Source organism: Staurois parvus, unplaced genomic scaffold, assembly GCF_062004578.1.
Source record: "Staurois parvus isolate SC_StPar_1 unplaced genomic scaffold, SC_StPar_1.0 ptg000244l, whole genome shotgun sequence".
In the NCBI taxonomy this organism is placed as follows: Eukaryota; Metazoa; Chordata; class Amphibia; order Anura; family Ranidae; genus Staurois; species Staurois parvus.
In genome coordinates this window covers 6,735,202-6,757,819 of record NW_028318040.1, presented here as the reverse complement: position 1 = coordinate 6,757,819, position 22,618 = coordinate 6,735,202, and the positions used below count along the sequence as shown (strand labels likewise).

Here is a 22,618-nt window from a genome sequence, read left to right as displayed (position 1 = left end):
TTAAATAGTCACTTTACTTTATTTCCACTCGGAGCACCCTCAGACAACATACAGTAGATATTGGTAGATCCAAAAGTAAAATATACAATCAGATTATAAGTATATGATCAACTTAAGTGTATGTTTTTAGGAGTTGCCCTGTGTATCTTAAGTGTAGAAGTAGGAGAATACACAGAAATATGCACTTCTAATGCTAACCACATATTGCCCAATTTTGCGTATTTTTTATAATTAAACTTTCTATCAGCTTTGAATTAAAAGATATCAATTATGTCAATTAATTGTCTATAAAACTAAAAATGTCCAAGGGCGTGGCCAAAATAGGGCTTCTGAAATAGAGCAACATCACGTTGCAGTTTAATGTTGCTATCAAGACAAATTTTATAAATCTGTCAATCTCACTGTATCACATGATCCCCTTTCCTTTAACAATCACCATGTCATGGCTGATAGACATGTCATCATACCACCCATATAGAATATAAAACATGTATCCCCCCTAAATACACACATTTTTGTTTGAGTATATGCATGTATGTATTTACTTTTTCACTTTTACTTTTCAGTTTCAGACCACTTACCTCTGGAATCAGTTGAAATATTGCATTTGAAAACAAAGATCCAATGGCCAGTCCAATAAAGTAAGTCAATATCTTTGGGAAGTAAGGCTTCTTTACAAAGGGGGTTATAAATAGTCCAATCATTGCCGTCACGTTAATAATGCTTACAGACAAAATACTGAATCCCCAAACTAAAAAAAAAAAAAGCTTAATTATTCGACATCATTGAATGATTCATTGCAAAGTTATTCATATTTCTATGAAAGTATTAATATAAATCAATATATTTGACTAAAGCTGTATTGGCCTTTATGTTACGTATGCAGTCCACAACTTGTTGCCTTAGACCAGCCTTTTTCAACCAGGGTGTCCAGGCACCCTGGGGTGCTTTCTGGGTTCTTCAGAGGTGCCTTGGCAAAATGCTTATAAATTGTCCCAAATTTCCCAAAAATTGTCATTCAGCCAATGGATGGATCAATTGGACAAAAAAGGGGAGGAAATAGCCACCTAGCATGACACGTAAATATGTGTCATATAAATATCTCCGTCTCACTAATAATTAGTGTGGATTTATAAACCCAATATACTGAACATAAAAAATAGAAGTATGACAAGTGCAGTACTGCTCACACAAACTGATTATTAGAAAAACCAAGCGGAGTAATATGATTAATAATTACAAAAAGTTTTATTCGATCACATGGATCATAAGGAAGTTAGACAGAGTCTGCGGTGATTGGTGGACGAAACGTGTCAACGTGATGACATCATCACGCTCGGCATCTCCATAGGGCGCGGTGCCCACGAGGAAGGAAGAAGCGGTTTGCTTCAGCTCCACACTGGAAAGGCAGGAGACACTCAAATTAAGATGAGGACATCATCTTAAGCAGCCCGCACATGGCAATTCTGAGTCACAGCCTACTTCCACCGGTGGCAAGTTTGTAGCCGTTCGGCTAAATTAGGCTTTAGTGCTATTTCTATATACGGGTAATATACCCTCATATTTTGGAAATCCTGTGCCTCATCATTGGGGGAATTTTTTGAACTCCTATTGGAGAAATACGTATACAATACGCTATATATGTGTTGTGGCATGCAAAAACAGTCTCATATATATTTTTAAGGAACCGCACTACTTTCTCATTATTGAGCAATTTTTGGAAACCCAGATTTGGGTCTATATATCTAAATATACATAAACTGTATCAACCAGTCTGGACTTTATACATTAACCACCTGGCTTCCCACCCCCATATTCACTTTTTCATCCAGACCTGATCTTACTTCAAGTGAGGAGGAGTCCCGTTGATCTTTTGTATGGTAATATTCAAAGATTTTTACCCTTATTTAGTTCCATTCAGGTTTGCTGGTAGCTTGATATTTATGTCTCATATTTATACACTTTTAGAATCACTTACTACTGTGGATACATTTCCATTTGGGGTGGTTACCCAGGAAGGCCATATATCCATCCTTTCATGATGGTCAAGCTTATGAGAAGGTAATGGAATAACATATATACCTGATGTGGGGTTACTTTGTTATTGCATATGGTTAGTGCATATATCCTATTTTTTGATCCCTCTACTATGATCCTTTCTTTTCTGGTTTTCCATTTCAGGAGGTCATTCTATTCATTGTGGTGGTTACCAAAAACAATTTTTTGAAGAATGTTCTCCCTATGCAGATATCGTATGGAAAATATGAAAATTCTTTGATCAAGTAGTTAGGAACTTCATTCCCTTATGTGGATTCCTGATTGCCAAATAACTATTAGATCTGGAGACGCTGAATGTTTTTAACCTAGTGATTTTATAATTACTTGTTTACCATGTCTCTGTCTAACCTCCTTATGATCCATGTGATCGAATAAAACTTTTTGTAATTATTAATCATATTACTCCGCTTGGATTATCTAATAACCACTTTGTGTGAGCAGTACTGCACTTGTCATATTGCTATTTTTTATGTCAATGGATGGATCAAGCCTGCCTTTTGTTACATAAAGCTACAGGTTTTCATTGTACAACATTACAACCTTGGGCATTGTGTGGGCCAGCTGCTAATACCCTAACAATCCCTGATGTCATTGGTTGATAACGAGGACTTTGAGCACCTGCACAGCATGCTTTTTGACCCCCTTGTTCCCCCTTCCCCGGGGCCATGCTAGTTACTTGGGGGAGAGAAAACGAGGGAGAAGAAATGCTGGAATACTAATCAGTACCAGTGCGCAAAAGTGTATTTGCTTTGTAGGAATAAATTACCTCTAATGTTGGATGTCTTACGTGTGTGGAGCCTGCATGCAAAACTATAGGTTTAGTCTTTTAAATTTTAAAATGGGGTGCCTCAAGATTGTGCATAAGTTTAAAGGATGCCTTGGATGGAAAAAGATTTAGAAACATTGCCTTAGACTGCTTTCATATGGGTGTTTACCAACACTGCAAATCTACTGATTCTTGACATTGACAGTTGTGTGCGAATACGTGCACCTACCAAGTCTATATAGTGCAACATATGCACAGTCACCTGCTATAGGCCAGTGTTCACTTTACCTAGTTCTGCATTGTTAAAGTGTTCTATAGTTTGATGATAATTTTTGCACCGTTTACCTGCTTTGATATTATACATTTAACGAAAGTGGAACTGCACTGCTTCTGAATACCACAAACCAAAAATGCTATATAGTTCATTTTTAATATTCAAAACAAACTCCTCCATCCATCCATATCTCCATGCTTTATTTTGAAGAGAAATCAGCCTCCTGGCTTTTCTGGCAGTAGTCATTTTGAGTAAGGGCAGATAATTCATGTACAAGTTACTTCCTGGAATCCACCTGTCCTTAGCTCAGACATTGGCTAAGCTGAGAACCCTCCCTTTCTGAAGACTCCTGGGATGTATGACATGTGCCTCGGCATGGAAACCAGGACGTAAATGAAGGAATGCAAAAAAAAGGTTAAAACAAGTAAATATATTGTACTTTCTTAACTATTTACTAATGCTAGCAGCATAAGGATTAGAAATAGTCCATGGTGATTGAGAGAGTGAAGTTCCACTTTAACCTACAATTCAGTAGTTTATGACCCTCTACCTATAACCAGGTGTGCCAATGTGGTCAATGCAGCTTTATGGTAGAACAAGGCACCCGTCATCACCAGTGGCTCCTGCAGATGGTAGTGCTACATAGTTTTTTCTGCTGACGGAATCTCTTTAAGCCAGATTTTGGGGTTGATTTACAAAAACCAAATAGGTTTTTCACTTTGAAAGGCAAGTTGCAGAGTATATTGAGTGTAAAATTTCACTATGCAAATAATACCCAATCGAGTGCAAGGAAAATTTTTTTTTCTTTTTTTGCTTGCACATGATAGAACATCAACAGAGCTATCCCCCATAAGCTCTGGGGAAAATTCCCATGCAAAGTGCAACTTCCCTTGCAAGGTAAACAGCCTTTTTGCCTTTAGTAACACAACCCCTTGGAATTAATGTTTTGTCATTTATCACATTCAGTCACTAAACAATCTCTTTATTGCCCAGTACAACATACCTTAATTACTGAGTACACCAATCCTTCTATTTGTTATTATTTATTACAGGTACTCATATAGTACCATCAATTTACGCAGTGCTTTACATATATTGTACATTCACATCAGTCCCAAACCCTCAAGGGGTGTACAATCTGAGGTCCCTAACTTACATTCATACATACACATACTAGGGCCAATTTAGACAGGATCCAATTAACCTACCAGCATGTCTTTGGAGTGACTCTAGTACTGCCAGGCAGAAGTGCTAACCATTTAGCCACTGTGCTGCCCCTTCTAACATAGTTACATAGTTGGTAAGGTTGAAAAAAAGACATCAGTCCATCCAGATCAACCTGTGTGGGTGTAGGAGTGTGTATGTATTTACATCTCTACCCTCTCTCATATCCCTGTATATTGTGTTTGCTAAGGTGCCTATGTAAGTATTTTTTTTTTTTTTTTTAATTATCGACAGTCCTCATTGACACCAGGGATTGTGGAAGGGAGTTCCACATCCTTACCACTCTAACAGTAAATAACCCCATGCACCATTTATGGCCAGATTCCTCTAAATGATTTGAACCCCCCCCCCCCCACGACTGTTCTCTAAAATGTACAGACAAAATTTGCATATTATGAAAGGATCTGACTACTGAGCAATGCACTTCCCACCTAAGAAGATGCAGATATGTCATATATGCATCTACATCTCTGTGTCCATGCCACACTATTAGTACCATTGTTAGCTCAGAATATAAATAATTTCAGGCAATGTGGTGCTATAACCCTTAGATATTACAATTATGGCCCCGGCCTGCAAAAGTTTGAATGAGTGTTGATGCCTTGAACCTTTTGTGATTTTCATATACATTTGTTGTGTAGTATAATGTTTCTGAGTATAGTTTCTTCTTTACCTTCACATAAGGTTATATCTGTCACTATCAGGGGCGGACTGACCATTTGGAAACTCGGGCACTGCCCGAGGGCCCGGGGTCAGTAGGGGGCCCCATGAGATGCCCCTGGTACCTTTTTCATAGGCTTTTTTGAGTTCGGGCAAGGACACAGGGGCCCCATGATCCCCTATTGCCCAGGGGCCCCATCAGTTGTCAGTCCGCCCCTGATCACTATGTATACCTTCACATTGGATACAGATAAATTAAAAACATTAACATTACATATTTTATATGCCAAAGTAAAATACTGAACGGACATGGGTTTTCATTTACAACTGCCTTGAAAACCGCACTGTAACTTAAGATTCTCACATAAAAGCTTCTGTAAATGAAAGCAATTCACTTTGATGCCAAATACTGGACTAGTAACAAAATACATTATAATAGTAGCTTACAGTATGTGGCTTGGAAAACAGCTATTAAAAGCGTGTCATGTTAAGTGAAAATAAGTAACCGTGACTACACAAAATGAGTCTTCTGTACAGTCAACACTTGAATGCTGAAATGCTGATACGGGCAGTTCTAGGAATAAAAGCTTACAAAAAGAGCAACGGTATTAGCCATACTGTACTCAGGTAGTGCAGTCTTGGCAGCGGCACCTACTGCACCTGTTAGCATTTCAGAGACCTTTGGAAAATATGCAATAAATCTTGAAACACAAGTATTTTTCGTTTAACATGTCATAATGATCACTCTGTACTTTTTAACTGATTTCATAAATGACACAGAAGTCTGTACTGATTTGAATGATTTAACTATACGTTGTAGTTCACTTGACCTTAACCCTGATTACTATTCAATTAGTGTCATAAATATTATATTTACTATCAATTAAAATCAATCAATATATCAAATGTTTTATTTAACATGAGGCAATAAAAAGGTACTGACTTTAGACCAAGTTAAACTTTATGAGTAGCACATATATATATATATATATATATATATATATATATACACACCTGTGCTAAATGGTATATGTAATATACAGTACATAGTTATATAACAATTTTTCATAACAATATAATAAAAAAATGGACTAGCAAAATAAAAAGGAAAACTAGATTACTGTAGTACAAAATAATGACCCCTTCTCACCCAGCCTAGGCTACCTTTTATGTGGGTCTTTACACCCAGTCTGGCAGATACTGCCCAATCAGATTACCACTGTGTATGTGATCAAAAAAGTGCAGTGCTGAAAATACATCCAATAATATTATTGCTAAAAATAGTGCAAATAATTCATAAAGGGCAAAGTTCAGATATATTGTGTGATTATTTGGTATGACCATATAAGATAAATAAAAAGTCCATATGAGTGTGATATATTGTCCTTAATTATTGATGTAACGTGAAAATCCTGTGCTCAGGTGAAGATACATTCCATGTGACATTTATTCCATTCGGTGAAGTGCAGGGAATATGGTAAAAATGCACACTCACCAGAAGCGCATTTAAAATACGCAGTACAATATATAAGATGTAATCAGCCAGAGGTTCCCTTTAAGGTGGAATGGGTGTACAGCCTGGAAAGGATCTCCCTCCTCTGGATCTTGGAGCTGCCCTGCAGCTTAGGGTCACATGGGATTCTGTAGATTAATTGCTCAATGAAGAGTCATTCCTTAGATAAGGATTTTTCAGGTTAGGTACATTTTTAGCAAGTGCAGAAAATACCTGCTCATCTCTCCACAGAAGAGAAGAAGGGACACACGCGGCATGGGGACCAGGTGGGATCCGTGAGAGGCTGTGGGCTGCTTGACATGGTAGTGGGTGTACAGGGGCAATGGAAGACTCTCTCAGCCAGGGGGTTGGTTGGTGTGGTCTGCTTGACTGTGTATGCAGAGCCTGACTCTCATTCCCGGGGATGTCCGAAACTGTGAAGGCGTCACTCTCTCCACGGTGGAAAAAAGGGCGCTGATTTTTGTGTTGCTTAGGGCAGCACAAAACCTAAATACACCAATGGTGCAGAGTGCACAGTGAGCACACTCACAGCACAGAAACCTTGACTGTCCATGGACTTATGTGTGAAGCACCTGGGCATTAAAGCCCACCTTCTTTTTATACGTTATGTGGGAGGCAACCGGTTAAAGGGTAAGTTCATAAATACGTTTTTTCTGAACCAGTCTGACTAATCTGTGTTTGCAAACATCCGATCAAGAGAGGAAACATTCTTTTTTTTCCATTTATTTAAAGCGTAACTAAACCCACCTGTCCTTTTCAGCCAAGGAGGTTGCCATCTTAGCCTCGGTTTCATTTGCAATTGCCATGGAACTGCACCTGTGACCAGTTATGACTTAAGCCATTTGATGATTTGACAGTGTGTTTGAAATCACAAGCAAATGTGACAGCAATCCCAGCATACCAAGAATGTAACAGATTTTTGGAAAACATTGAATTGATGGGTTTAGTTCCACTTTACGTTTCTTAGATGTTGCTATGTCTAGGCACTGGGTCACATGACCTAGGTCTCCTTTAAATTGCAAAAGTCCCAGGCCTGCAACATCCCACTTTGTCATCCCTGATTGTATAGTGCTAAAAGAAAACTGCAGCCCAAAGATATTTTCTAATTTTGAGTAGAGCTGGGTTAGAACCTCTTTCATGTTTGTATTGCTGTCTGTGTCTCCCTGTTGGTGGAATTTTATCACTTTCTGGGCCATTGACTGTTGTCACTGGGTCAGAAAAAGTGAAGGAAAGTAAAACTTTTTATAGATGACCGGAGGTATAGAAGAAGAGAGCACATCCCTGACTTTTTCCCCACTTTAACTCAGCATTCATATATACGAAGAGAGTTCCCCACCCCAGAAAGCTGTCTTCAAAGCTTGCAGCTATAATCTATTCCTTTATCCAAAAAGGTACCATTCAACTTTGTGCTCTATATGTACTGGAGAACAATGTAATATTCCTGCTGTTTACTGCATGGATAGTTTATATATCTACTTTCCTGCATACTTCATTCACCTGCAACGTGATCCTTAGACAGTATTCCTGCTAGTATCTGTGTAGTAAGTGGAAGATCTCCTGTCTTAGCAGTAACATTTTACAAGACAATGTTTTATGGTAGTTACCAATCTTCTAGAACATATTGCCCTATAAAAGGTGAAAGCATCATGTCATGAGAAAAAAGCTAATTATGTTCAGTTTAACATGTGTTGTAAGGCAATTCATACTTGGAATCTAGCAGTATAAAGTACAGACATAAATCTTTAAAAGTCATGCTTTAAAGAAACTTTGATATGGATCGATTTTAGGAATGTATGTGATCTCTGACACATATACATATTATTATCTCGCCTTCACCTAAAGTGATTTCAAAGGCTTAAAGTTTTTTGCCTTAGTGCATCAATCCAGCACTGTGCCCAAGAGCAGGGACTCTTTTTGCTCTCTCTTCTCCGAGGGCAGATTGATAGCAGCGACAGCCAGTGGTTCTTGCTGCTTTCACTCAAATCCTGTGATGAGGAAGGGGGGCAAGGCCAAGCCAGGCTCTCTACCCACATGAGTGCGCACATCGGAAGCAACTTCCTATGGGGGCACTCGCTGAAGAGGTAGAGCCGGAGGTGTTGGCAGGGGGACCCCAGAACAGGAGGATCAGGGCTGCTCTGTGCAAAACCATTGCACAGAGCAGGCAAGTATGACATATTTATGATTTTGACACAGACAAGAGGACTCACTCTATCGTCACTGGAGTTTGATGACAGGAGCAGGAGCCAATGGCTTCCACTGCTATCAATCTGCCCAATGAGGGGGGAGACAGGGGCGAGAGCTGCTATCATGCACGTCACTGGATTCAATCAGGATCAGGTAAGAATAAGGGGGGCTGGGAGAGATCCTGCAGTTGAGAAGGTTTTTTTATCTTAATGCATAGAGTGCATTAAGGTAAAAAACCTTGAGCCACTTTAACCCCCTCTCAAAAAACTATAGTTTAAAATATACCTGTCATGATAGCAATACAGGAGCTATAGCTGCTAAAATCTCTCTGAAAATGCTGCTTACTTGATTAATATGGTGACATTCTGATTTCAATACTAGTCATCCTATTAACTTCACTGATCCAGAACTTTAATATACATCTTATGTTCTCATTACAGTATGTTCAGAGTGGCAACAAGTTCAAAAGAACATTTTTATTACCTTTATAAAGTTATTTTATGGGAAGCCAGCATAATTTTTTTTTTTTATACTGCTGTTTACTGCGTTGATAGTATATGTAGCTACCATTCCATACTTCTTTCAACAAAGGTCTCTTGCAGTTTCTGTCATTGCTGAAACTCGACGCTAGCAATCTGAAATTTTTTAAAGACCTCACTGAAACTTTTGAACTGCCAAAAGACCACTTCTTACACTATCTACAATGTTCTGATTGTGGAAAATCTTGCTGCCTGGACAAGCCTAAAGGATTCAAGCTCTCTCTAATTGACCGCCTGATTCAATAGCAATCTTATTTTATCTTGAACATCTACCAACCACTTAAACTAAAGTTACTTGCATCTTCATCTGGCTCCAACTGGACTAAGGAGTTTCCTGATGATGCACTTGCCAACACACTTATTGGTGGATAAAATAAAGTACAGAAGTTGGTCACTAACAAAACTTGGAGAGAGTCACAATTCACCTTACTTCATATATCCTTTATCCCATTTCTATAGGCAAAAGGCAAGCCTCAGTTGTCTACTTGTTATTTGTGCTGTTCTTCTAGGTCTTCTCTCACTCATCATTTCTGACCATGCCCATGAATCTCCAACTTTTGGGACAAGGTGGCTAGCTCACTGTTCTGTGCCCAAGAATCCTTTGCTATTGCTATTCGGATATAGTTCACCAATTGGGCACCCTGCCTCAAAGCATTCTAGGAGATTTCTCCAATACCCACAATGGATCTCTCTCTGCCTATTGTTTGATCACAGAGCAGGGGCGGACTGATATTTGGAAACTCGGGCACTGCCCGAGGACCCGGGGTCAGTAGGGGGCCCCATGAGATGCTCCGGTACCTTTTTTATAGGCTTTTTTGAGTTTGGGCAAGGACACAGGGGCCTCATGATCCCCTATTGCCCAGGGGCCCCATGAGTTGTTAGTCCGCCCCTGTCACAGAGCCATACTTAAGAAATTGACTTCTTCCAAAGTGCCAACTATCTCTGATGTTACAGATGACCTTAAAGTTCTGTTATACAGGGAGCTTAATATGGAGTTGAAAAACCTTATTCCAGTTGCATGCTTTGCCTACAGATGGTGGGCCTTTATGGATTTCACCTTGCTGGACTCAGAAAAAGCTGCTCTGGTGTTTGCTTTCTGATTTACAAATCATTGTGATAAAGCCTCTCCTGAAGCACCAAAAAATGGTCCTCTCTCCCACTATAATTACAAACAAAATTGTCCATGCACTAGTGATGGTATGAATCCTACTCCCACTTCTATTCTTGAGATGCAGTCTCTAATTCTCAATTGTTTTTTCCCTTATTCTCCCCGTTCTTCCTCTTCCCTTGCAGGTGACATTTTATCTCTTTTTGTTTTAGCTTGAGCCTCTTAGGGCTCACCTCAACTCCTTTTTGGTCTGGGGTGACCCCTGGGGACCCACCATCCATGCCTCACTACTCTTTGAGAAAGGCACTTAGAACTTTGTAATCTCTGGGCATTTAAGGATCCTATACGTTTGTGATCTTGAGTCTTTTGAATTGGTCTTCAATGTACTGCTGTTCTTTTCCTATATAAAACTTCATAAAAATGTATTTAAAAAAAAAAAACACAACACACAATCTACTGAGCCGGTCAGAACTAGTTCTTGAGGGTATCTATTCCACATTTTCACAGCTCTTACTGTGAAGAAGCTTTTCCATATGCAGAGGTTAAATCTTTTTTCCTCCAGGTGTAAAGAGTGCCCCTTTGTCCTTTGTAATGACCTCTAAAGTAAATACCTCTACACCAAGTTCACTATATCGACCACTTGAGTATTTATGCATGTGGTGATCATATTGCTCCTTAAATCCTAAAGCAAACATTTATCATATTGCAGCTTGCCAGTTCTCACATGTGACGGCTGCAATGGTTTTATTTTGTAGGCTTTCTTTCCATTTTTATAAGGTGATACTGCTAGTAAGTCTGTTTTTTCAAAAGAACAAGCTCTCTTGCAGTTACAGGGATCAGACAAGCAGGACTGCTTAAAATGATCAGATTTTCTTATTTATGAAAAACATTTATACCAAAAAGGAAAAAATACTGTTTGCTGTAACTGCTTGTAAAGTATTAGCTGGAATTTGGCTTCAATTTGTTAAGTGTATTTAAATCTGCTATTCCATTTAAAACTCCCCTCCCCCCAGACTGACAATGCTGCCTTCTCTGCTCATTCATACATAGTTGTGAAACTCTAATATACTGGCCAGATCACCAAGTGAGAGAATGGGAAAAAAAGCCTAAAAAAGAAAAACTAATGTAGCTACCACATCTAATGATTGGTAAGCTGCAATATATAATTTTTTTTGGTTTTGGATTTAATTCTCAAGTGAGAAAGAGTCACTTCAGCTAAATTTTCTTCATAGCTGACCTCCCCCATGCCTCTTATCAGTTTGGTTGTCCTTCAATATCCTTTTTGATATTAAAGTGATTGTAAAGGCAGATTTTTTTTAAATGCCAAACATGTCATACTTACCTGCTCTGTGCAATGGTTTTGCACACAGCATCCCTGACCCTTCTCTTCTTGGGTCCCCCAGGCTCTCTTAGCCATCCCTGCTGCCAAGTGCCCCAATTGCAAGCAGCTTGCTATATGGGCATGCAAGCAGGCTAGCTCCCGAGCTCTGCTCTGTTTGTCCATTTACACACAGACAAGGCTTGACTCCGCCACTCGCTTTCTCCACATTCACTCACTGGCTGTGATCTACAGTAGCGGGATCCAATGGCTCCTGCTGCTGTCTCAGCCAATAAGGAGGGAGAGACCTGGGGGATCGGAGGCTCTCATGCACATAGCTGGATCAACATGGGGCTCAGGTAGGTATTAAGGAGAGCTGCTGTACACAGAAGGTTTTTTTACCTTCATGAATCGAATGCATGAAGGTAAAAAACCCTGAAATTTTATGACCACTTTAACATGCTAGTGTTCGTTACTATATAGATCTTAGTTTATATGATAGCAATCAATCTTCTAGAACATATTGCCATATAAAAGGTAAAATGTATCATGTTGTGATACAAATTGCTAATTATGTTCAGTCTGACATATTTACAACTCAAACATGTGTTGTATACCTGCAACCTAGTGGTACAAAGTACAACTATAAACAGTAAAAAGCCATTATTTGAAAAACTTGCATTTATAGATTTGACTGCCCTACAGCTACACATATTGAACAATTTAATTGTGTATGTGATCTCTGACACATATACAAGATAAGATCTCCCTGCACTTAAAGTAATACTAAACCCAGGACCCTGCATTCACTATATCTGGTCTCCCACAGTACAAAGAAAATGGAAATGCTATTATTTTAGTAAATATAAACTGCTAAATACATTTTCACAGCAGCAGTTAGAGCAGTCTTGTGACTTCTATCAGTGTCCAGCAGAGCACTGGTTAAAGCTTGTAAGAGGAGTTTTATTTCTTCTCTAGGAGGATGCAAATCCCCTGACCCTCTGTCTGGACAGTGCAGATTGGCCCTGTGCTGATCACATGCACTCTCCCAAGAAAAAAAATCTCTAGCAATACACACCACACTGAGCATGTGCATGTGACCACGGGTTCAGTCTGATCCTTTCTTCTCTGCCCCTCCTTTTGTTGAAATGACCACCTGATACAAACAGCCTTTTTACAGAATGCAGAAGATTAACCCCCAAGGTTCCACAATGAGTATATCAAGCATGCTTTACTGCATATACAGACTTATTTTAGTGCTGTGGGTTTAGTAACAGTTTAAAGTCAATGTGAAGTGTTTTTGTTTTGTTTTTAAATAATGGACATGTTATACTTACCTGCTCTGTGCAATAGAATTGCACAAAATGCCCCAATCCTCCTCTTCTGGGGTCACCCACTGGGGCTCCTGGATCCTCCTCTTCTAGGAGTGCCACCACAGGAAGCCACTTCTATCTTGGTACATGTGCATGCTCAATCCCAAGCTGTGCTGCTTGCATCCATAGACACAGACAGCGTGGCTCGACCCTGTCCCATGATCCCTTGTTACAGGATTTCACTGACAGCAGCAGGAGTCAATGGCTTCCACTGCCTCAGCATAGCCTGTGAGAGCGGGGAGAAGACAGAGCCATTACAGATGGGCACAGCAGTGGATCAAGTGAAGGCGCAATATTAATTCCCAAACATTTTTTATCCCAATGCAGGGAATGCATTAGGGTAAAAAAAAGTTTAGGTTTTGAATTACTTTAAAGTGGAACTTTAGGCAAAAAAAATAAAAATGAGCAAAAAAGACAGGATTTTTAATGCAGAAGAGACATGCTTTGTCTCGTTTGCATTAAAGCTATGTGCCTGCCTATTCGCCCTTCCACACTGAGCTGTGCAAGTGCAGCTCACTGTACAAATTCAGCAACACCAAATCGGACTGAACTCTCGCCCATGCGTGGAAGTGACATCATCCCCACCTGGCCAATGACAGTGGCACGCTATCGAGACCCAGAAGTGGCTGGGCGGAGAGCACCAGGATATTGCATCACTGGAGCCAAGGATGGTGTAGTGCAGCTTAAAGCATGTATCAGCTGCCTGAACATCTGTCAACATTATATCAGATTTCAGCACCAGAATTAGTTTTTGACACTGGGATTTTAGTGGTAAACACCAACTAAACTACAATTTTTCTATCTCTCAAAGCTGAAAAATGTCCCTAACACTCAAGCACCTCCTAACACTTAATCCTCCTCTTATCTGAATCGCTAAAATTTCACTCAACTGCAAAAATAATGAATAAAACTTAACACTTAACCCTTTACTTCTACCATGAATCTAACACTCAAAGCTAAACTGCAGGCTTTTCGTATTAATAAAAAATGTAGAATGGGTACAGGGTGGAAAGGGTCTTTTTCCTCCATTAAAATTAGCTTTTACTCCATTACTGACCCTTAGGCCTCATGTGAGGGCCATGTTTGCCCACACAACGATGCACAGGTGTTCCACGCGTCCCCATGCAGGCAGTCCCATCCATGTCGATTGGGACTCCACGGATACAGCACGGATACAGCTGCTCCCAATTTGACAGCCGAGAAAGGGTCGAGTGCACTGCCCCAAACACAGTGTGTGTTCAGAATAAACCCAATAAAGCATGGTCCAATTTGCCTCAACAAGGAAAAAAATAAATACCTTCATGATCCTTCTGAAGAAAATCAGACATTCTCTGCAGAAATAATTCTTGGTGTTATTACCTATAAATGTTAAGGTCTACTTATATTTTTTACTTTCAGGAATGCATCCAGATTGCCCTTCAGAGAATTTACCCCCCTTCCTGACCAGGCCATTTTTTCTGTTACGGGGCTGCGTTACTTTAACAGACAATTACGTGGTCATGCAGCACTGTAATTAAATTAATTTATATCCTTTTTTTTCCCACAAAAAATTTTTTGGTGGTTTTTGATCGCCTCCGTGTTTATTTTTTATGCTATAAACAGAAAACGACAAAAAAATTAAAAAAAAAAATGCAATATTTTAAATTTTTTTTCTATAAAACATATCCTATAAAAAAATCTAATTTCTTTATAAATTTAGGTCCAAATGTATTATGCTACATGTCTTTGTTAAAAAAAATCTCAATACATGTAAATTAATTGGTTTACGTGAAATTTATAGAGTTTACAAATGGCAGTATAGATACTGGAATTTTTTTTTTTTTTTTACAGACTAGAAACTTATGGCAGGACTGCGGCGGGCATTCTGACAGTGGGTGGGAATTGACTAACTACCACTGACATCCCCAGTGACACTTACACAGTGATCAGTGCTAATAAAAAGCACTGACACTGTACTAAAGACACTGAGCAGGAAGGGGTTAACATCGGGGGAGATTAAAAGGTTAACTTTGTGCTGTGTGTGTTTTACATTGTGTGCTGTTTTACTAGGGAGATCGGCGGCTTTGTATCTCCCTGCTGTGCAGAGAGATGCAAAGCAGCATGTCCATGCTGACAGCATGTTGTTTACAAACAGGTCTTTCCCCTGTAAGCTTTGCCCGACAATCACCCGCCAGGAATCGCTGGCAGTTGACATCTCTAGGCGCCAATAGCAGCGTGCATGCCCCCAACCCAGAAATGCAAATCACGTACATACGTGATTTTCCACAGCCCTACCGCCCTGTAGCAGTACTTCTTCTATAGGGTGGAGGGCAAGCAGTTAAAACAATCTACTGCGCTGGCCAGAACTAGTTCCTTTGTAATGACCTTAAAGTGAATAACTCTGCACCAAGTTCACTTGTATTGTATGTATTATGTGTTTATATATGGTGATCATTTTCCTTCTTAATCTCTTCTAAAGGAACTATCCTATCTTGCCTGCCCAGGAAAATGGGGAATGAGAGTGTGCCCCTCTCCTTAACTATACCAAGACTCTTCCTTAATAGGGGGGGGGGTGTTTCCCTGGCAAAACCCCTTATCCCTAGGTCGATGAGGACAAGGGCATCTTCCCCACCACCCTTGCCCAGCTGTTGTGGGGTCTGCGAGTATGGGTTTGTATAAATCTGGAAACCCCCATTGAGAATAGGGGGGGACCCAGATACTGGCCCCAAAATATTGCCTTAATCTTGACCTCCTCTCTTCCCTAAAACGTATCATTTAAAATAAACCTGTCATGAAAGCAAAGCAGGAGCTACATTTGCTGAAAGTGCTAGTTCTCCTTTGCTGAAAATAAACCCATCACAAGAGTAATACAAAAGCAACATTTACTGAAAATGCTAGTTCTCTTTTCTAACTAGTTGGTGTTGTCTGTACTATGCAACTAAATATCCTCCGGGGGCCTGCTGGAGTGAAAGCTGTACTTGAGAACCTGCAGCACAAACATCTCCCTTTTTCCCCTCATCCATTCAGTGGATCTGTTCCTCTTCCTCTCCCACTCTGTATTTTGATCTCCGCTAATACTGCCTATGGATCTGTGCTTTCTCCACCTCTACTACTACCTTTGATTTTTTTCTCCCCATCTTGTGTTGCTGTCTGTAAATCTTTATGCTCCGCCATTTCTTTTGCTGTTTATTGACACCTACCCCTTGCTGTTCTACTGCTCTGTGGACATATGACTCCTCCAACTCTCTTGCTACCTATTGATCGTCCCCCTAATCAATCATCAGTTCATGAGATCATCAATTATCAAGGGTCTGGGAGGGATTCAAGCTCTCCCTATTTGACTGTCTGATTAAAAAAATGATCTTACTCTATCTAAAACATCTATTAGCCACTTATTGCCCCCTTATTGTTAATAAGGGTTCCAGATTCTCATAAGCCCCACCCACAAACCCCCACAACCACTGGGCCAGGGTTGTGGGAAAGAGGCTCTTGTCCCATCCCCATGTTAAGGAAGTGTCCTGGTATAGTTAGCAGAGGGACGCACCCTCATTCCCCATCTCCGTGTTTCTGCTTCATTTAGTTCATGAGATCATCATTCACCAGGGGGTCTGACATGAAGAAGCAACACTGCGTTCCTCTCCCAAGATAGCCTCATCTACATAGAGACCCCATGCAAAACAAAGCAGGTAAGTCTCAAGCCATGGTAACTCTCAGGAAAAGATCAGCTGTAGGAAACCTACAGGCAATACTGGTGACTAGTACTTGGCCCTCTGCTTGATGATGGTACACCTGAGATTACTGTGCTACAATGGTACAATTTAGTGACACTAAACAAAAAAAAAAAACAAACACAAAAAAAACCTATTCAAGTATGTATTTTTACAGCTTACTCCAAATCTAAAAATTCCCTTTTCTTTGCTGCTGTGACCTGACGTCCTGTTAGAGGATGGCTTTGTTTGTTCTCCATGGTCCCATTGTATGTAGGAATGTTATCACACTCTCTTGCTCCCTCCAGGGATAGAGTAGGGAATATAAACTATGAACTATGGGATTTGTAGTATGCATAGGAGCAGTGCACACCTAACCACAACTAACACGTACTGCTCATTCCAAACAAATGGAAGTCAGTGGGTGAAGGAAAGGTTTGGGAGCTTACACAGGATGTTTCATGGAGGGAGAAAACAGTAAGAAACAAGCAATTTCATAAAAAAGAGAGATTACAAGTCTATTTAGTAGTGGATGTTTATGGAGTATTTCTGCTGGATAGGACATATTTTTGTGCCAAGGTTTGCAATAAGTACACAGTACCATTAGATGTGCCATGATGGCACAGTCCCCTCATGTTTTTCATACTAGAACAGTATCTTTACGTTTGACACAATGGCACAGTATCATCAGGTTTACCACAATGGTATAGTAAAATCAGATTTGGCATGATTGCACAGTACCCTCAGGTTTGCCATGATGCCACACTATGTTCAGGTTTATCACTACAATGTAGTGCCTCCAGACTTGCCACAGTGCCCCAGACTGTCCAGAGTACATTGATTGGTAGGAACATTAAAGCACAGCTACCATGTAGCACCTTTCATCAGTATGCACAGTCTAAATATTTAATATGTGCAATGGATGCCCCTTGCAAATCTATTTAAATATGAAGAAAAACTTTGTTTTAAAACATTGATATACATTGACATGGGTATTTAAATTATTGTGTCAGTCCACCCTAAAGTGATATTTTAGATGTAGCCCATACTATTACTTGCAGTACATTAAAATGGACAGTGGTCTGTTCAGGGTCACTCACATTATTATTATTACATCGAGTTTATATAGCGCCAAAGGGTTTGCTCAGCGCTGTACAATATGGGGGACAATACATGGCACAGTACAACAAAGACAGACAGTGTACGAGGGGTAAGAGGGCCCTACTCTTTCAAGCTTACAATCTAGGAGGGAGGGGGTAGTGGAACAATAGGAAGTGGCTGAGGGGAATGAAGTGGCTGAGGGGGATGAAGTGGTGGGAGGAATGAGGGAGGATGGCCGTTAGGTGAGGGTGGGGTAGGCTTCCCTGAAGAGATGGGTTTTGAGGGAGCGCCTGAATGTGGGGAGGGAAGGCGACAGTCGGATGGATTGAGGCAGTGAGTTCCAGAGGATAGGGGAGGACCTGGAGAAGTCCTGCAGTCGTGCATGGGAGGAGGAGACCAGGGAGCAGGATAGAAGGAGGTCCTGTGAGGAGCGAAGGGTACGGGTAGGGTGGTACTTGGGGATCAGGTTGGTGAGGTAGTAAGGGGCAGTGTTATGAACGGCTTTGTAGGTCAGGATTAGAAGTTTAAATTTGATGCGTTGGGCAGTGGAGGGAGAGGCAGAGGGGGGTGGCAGAGGTGGAGTGGGTGGTAAGGTGGATGAGTCTGGCCGCTGAGTTCAGGATGGTCTGGAGCGGGGAGAGCCTGCACTTGGGTAGGCCAATGAGAAGAGAGTTGCAGTAGTCAAGGCGTGAGATGATGAGGGAGTGTACAAGAAGTTTGGTGGTGTCTGGGGTGAGGAAGGCACGTATCTTGGCAATGTTGTGGAGATGGAGCCTGCAGGTGTTTGCAAGTGATTTGACATGAGGGAGGAAAGAGAGGTTCGAGTCAAGAATGACGCCAAGGACTTTGCTTGCGGGGCGGGAATGATAGTGGTGTTGGTGGTGGTGATGGATAGGCTGGCGGGGGGGGGTGGGCAGGGGGAAAGACGAGGAGTTCGGTTTTGGAGAGGTTAAGCTTGAGGAAATGGAGCGACATCCAGTCTGAGATGTCGTTTAGGAGGTGAGTGATGCGGGCGGAGATAGTGGGGGTGAGGAGAGGGGTGGAGAGGTAGATTTGGGTGTTGTCAGCATAGAGGTGATAATTGAAGCCATGGGAGTATATGAGTGTGCCCAGGGAGGAGGTGTAGATGGAGAAGAGAAGGGGTCCAAGGACAGAGCCTTGGGGGACCCCAACAGAGAGGGGGAGGGAGGGGGAGGTGGTACCATTGTAGGTGACGCTGAAGGAGCGTCGGGATAGGTAGGATGAGAACCAGGAGAGTGCGGTATCTCTGATGCCAAGGGAGAGTAGTTTATTAAGGAGGAGGGGGTGGTCGACTGTGTCGAAGGCCGCAGAGAGGTCCAGGAGAGGAGGACAGAGTAGTCGCCCTTGGCACATGGACAGCAGAGCCCTCTGGAACTTGTATGCTGTACAGCAAGGCTCAGCTGGTGAGCAGGGCAGTGCTGAGCTAGGCCGTAGAGCCGGAGTTAGGGTTCATGTACACTGCAGCTGATACTCACGTTCAGGAGCTTGTCTGCGTTTTTTCAGCAGCCCCTGAACTCTCCCTAATGTTTTCCTATGTGTCCATGTACACTATGTCGTTTACAGTCATTTACAGGCAGTTGCGTTTACAGTGTTTTTTGAACACACCAAACTTGCGTTCAGAAGTAGATTTTATCAGCATTTCAAACGCCAAATGCATGTAAACGCGGCTAACCGCATTTATAAGCGTGTGCATTTAGAAGCGTTTTTTACCTGTTCCATATCCAAATGCTGTCCAGAGACTTTTTTCATCATCAGAAATGCATGCAAAGAGTTTTCCGTGTATTCAAACAGACCTAGAACACCAGCGCAGTCAGTTCCAGGTTTTGTGTGAAGGAAAAAAAATAGTAGAACGTGCTGCATTATGCTCATGATGGGATCCATAGTGAATACAACCAGAAAAGAAAGGTCATCTCAACACATACTGCTCTCTCTGCTTCTGCTCTCTCTATTTCTCTCAAAATGTCTGAAATAGTTAATTTGTTACTGTTTTTCAGTGCATTCTGGGCAATTTGGAAGGTCTCCTGGGGTTATCTTAAAAAAAAACGCTTCTAAAACACAAACACTCATAAACACACATAAACGCAGTATGCAAACACGGCTAAACAGTCGTTTTTTAACTGACATTTTCCAGCAGTCAGTTTCCATCGTTCAGAAGTATTTTCCAAACGTCCTGTGTACATGGAGCCTTAGCAAGAGAGGAAGAGCAGAAAGAGCTTACTGACCACCCGGTATGCCACGCTGCCCAGCAGGCCAATTTGACAGCAGGAGACCAGACAGGATTCCGAGTCTGAGCCGGAGAGTCCGTGGACTGACCCAGTTTGCAGAGACGGAGACAGACTGCTTCAATCTGCCAGACTACTTAATCGAGTGAGAGAGACCCATGCATCCACTAACCAAGTGAATACTGATAGTTCGCCACCTCAGTTATCTACCTTTGCATAGTTGTGAACATTACATGAAGTTGATTCAGTTTTAAGTCTAGTTCTTGCAGCCGCCATTGTTCAGATACATCTAGATTGTAGTTTCTCATACAAGCTTACCGCAGGACATACAGTTGCAGGCCAGAATACAGCAGTGTCCACTGAAACAACAAGTTTCCCTTCCTCAACAAAGCAGGTTTCCCATTACTGTTAGCTTTTGCCTTTGATGTGCAAAGGGAGCTGTCTTTGCTTATAGACATTTATGCCAATTGTTGCCATTCATTACTTAGAAGCGAGCAGCTTGCACAGTGAGTGCTCTGTATTCTGTGGCCAGACTTCAAGTTCTTACACTGTTGCCGTTAAAGCACATTGGACCTATCTTCTGTTAAAGAACACCTCTCCCTCCAGGTCTGCATCATTTCTAAGCTGGTATCATGGAGTGTGTAATGGTCTCCACCAATTCAGCAGTGTCGTCACCTCACTCCCAGTGACAGTGTTTGTATATTACCTTAGGATTCTCCATAACTTCATACTTGTCCTCCTCCAAAGGCCTCACTATTTCACCTGTGACTAACAGGTTTGGTCTCTAGGTACTTTGTGCCATGAGGTCAACCCCAGTATGTGGGGAACTGGTCACCAGTGAAGGATCCAAGCAGAACACTCCTTCACTACCAGCGCATCCATCACCTCTACCATGTCAACCGTTTCCTTGCTGGCTGGCTGTGTTAGCAAGTGACACAAATATGGTAGGCGTTAACAATAGCAATATAGCTTCCTCTGGACAGCTCAGTGCTTGTTAGACTTCTTGACTGTATCTTCTCTAACCTTTCCAGTCACCTGTTGTAAGCCCTGTTCTTACATGCACCCCCTTAGAGACTTCAGACCAGGCAATTAGAAGAACAATAAAGATCTTTTACTGAGGCAGTTGCAGGTAACAAGCAAACAGTTCCCAAAGACATCTTCCACACGCTTTCCTGTACAAAGTTCTCTAGTGCCCTAAAGTAGTGCCATGAGGTTTTTATACCTTAGACTAAAAAGGTGGCTAAATCCATAGGAGTCCTTCTCAAGGCAAGAGTCCATAATAGGCAGTAAATCCACATGAGGTAGCAACAATCCATAATAGGGTCCTGCTTGAGGTAGAACAATTTCACAGGCTCCAGGCCCCACTGGGAACCCTAACTGGGTGGTTCAAATTGACAGCATAAAGGCTATGTTTGTGGCAAAATTTCCCCAGGCTGATCTCTTAGGAGACTAATGACCCCTATTTATATGGTATGACCTGCAGGGGGCGGTAACCTTCCTGAAAATATGTCCAGCACCGTTAACCCTTTCTTCTCAGGAACCACCAGCTCAGCAGGTCAACCTAAGGACAACCTAAGGTGCAGCAACTTTACATTGTAACAATTAGCTTTGACACATAAACATAGTTAACCTGATTACCCCAGAGCATGAACACTGTAGAAGAAAACTTTTAATACTTCAGAATCTTTATGGAAGCACCTGCTTACAAGCCTTCTTAGATACTTCAAAATGTTTATACAATCATGGGACAAATGCTGGATAAACAATCACCACATATGTTGTGTTTATCATGATATGTTTGTTCAAAGTGGTATGTACCTTGAGCAGGAGAAGGCCTCTGATTGGTTGTCTCTTCATAGTCACATGGCTTAGAATAAACTAGGTATAACAGAGCAGGGCAGGCAGTCTGAAAGTTTTCTTCAGTAATTTTGTTTCCATAAAGCGCAAAGATGTTTTCTCTGGATAAACACTAAAAGAAAGAATGGGAAGGGGAATAAGGTAATGCAAGTAGGACATGCAAAAAAGATGAAGTACACAGAAGGGCTGCATGGAACCAATAACATCCATCTTCTGGCACATGTATTGCTCTTTTGTAAACTATGGCATTATGTTTTATAAAACTACTTGTTGACTTATGCTACCAATTCCCTATAACAGGGCAATAAATAAGAATAAACTAACTTTATTTACATACTGCAAAGACAAACACAACAATGATATTAATGACATCTGATCCTTTGACAGTTTACAGCTGTGACATTTTACAGCTACCGGTTATTTAGCCAAGACAATTTAACAATCTATAATAATTATGTTTTTACAGAATAAATGTTAATTAAAGATGGTATTTAACAAAATGCATGGATTTCTGATAGCATATGTGCCACAAATGGCCCTGAGAGTCTAAACTAACTGACATCTTCTCCAATAATAGAAGTACTCTGTACAGGATGTGATTTTTTTAGTTTTTTTCCCTACAGATATAACTGATGCAATTGGGTAGTATAAAGATTATAATGCAAAGTAAATTGAACAAGTATGTGCAAGTAAAGTCCCCAGAGTCAATTTTTA

The 22,618-nt window shown here is 41.1% G+C and overlaps 1 protein-coding gene across 2 annotated transcripts in view; it reads right to left on the bottom strand.

Moving 5' to 3' along the window:
• Positions 1–22,618, bottom strand: part of SLC39A8 (solute carrier family 39 member 8) — a 78,234-nt gene that overhangs the window by 32,562 nt on the left and 23,054 nt on the right. For both annotated transcript variants that reach the window (XM_089680542.1, XM_089680541.1), the window contains exons 2-3: positions 21,866–22,016; positions 582–751 (exon numbers count right to left, since the gene is read on the bottom strand). In XM_089680542.1, coding sequence (XP_089536668.1) covers positions 582–751; positions 21,866–22,016 — 321 coding nt within the window. The remainder of the gene's footprint in view (positions 1–581; positions 752–21,865; positions 22,017–22,618) is intronic.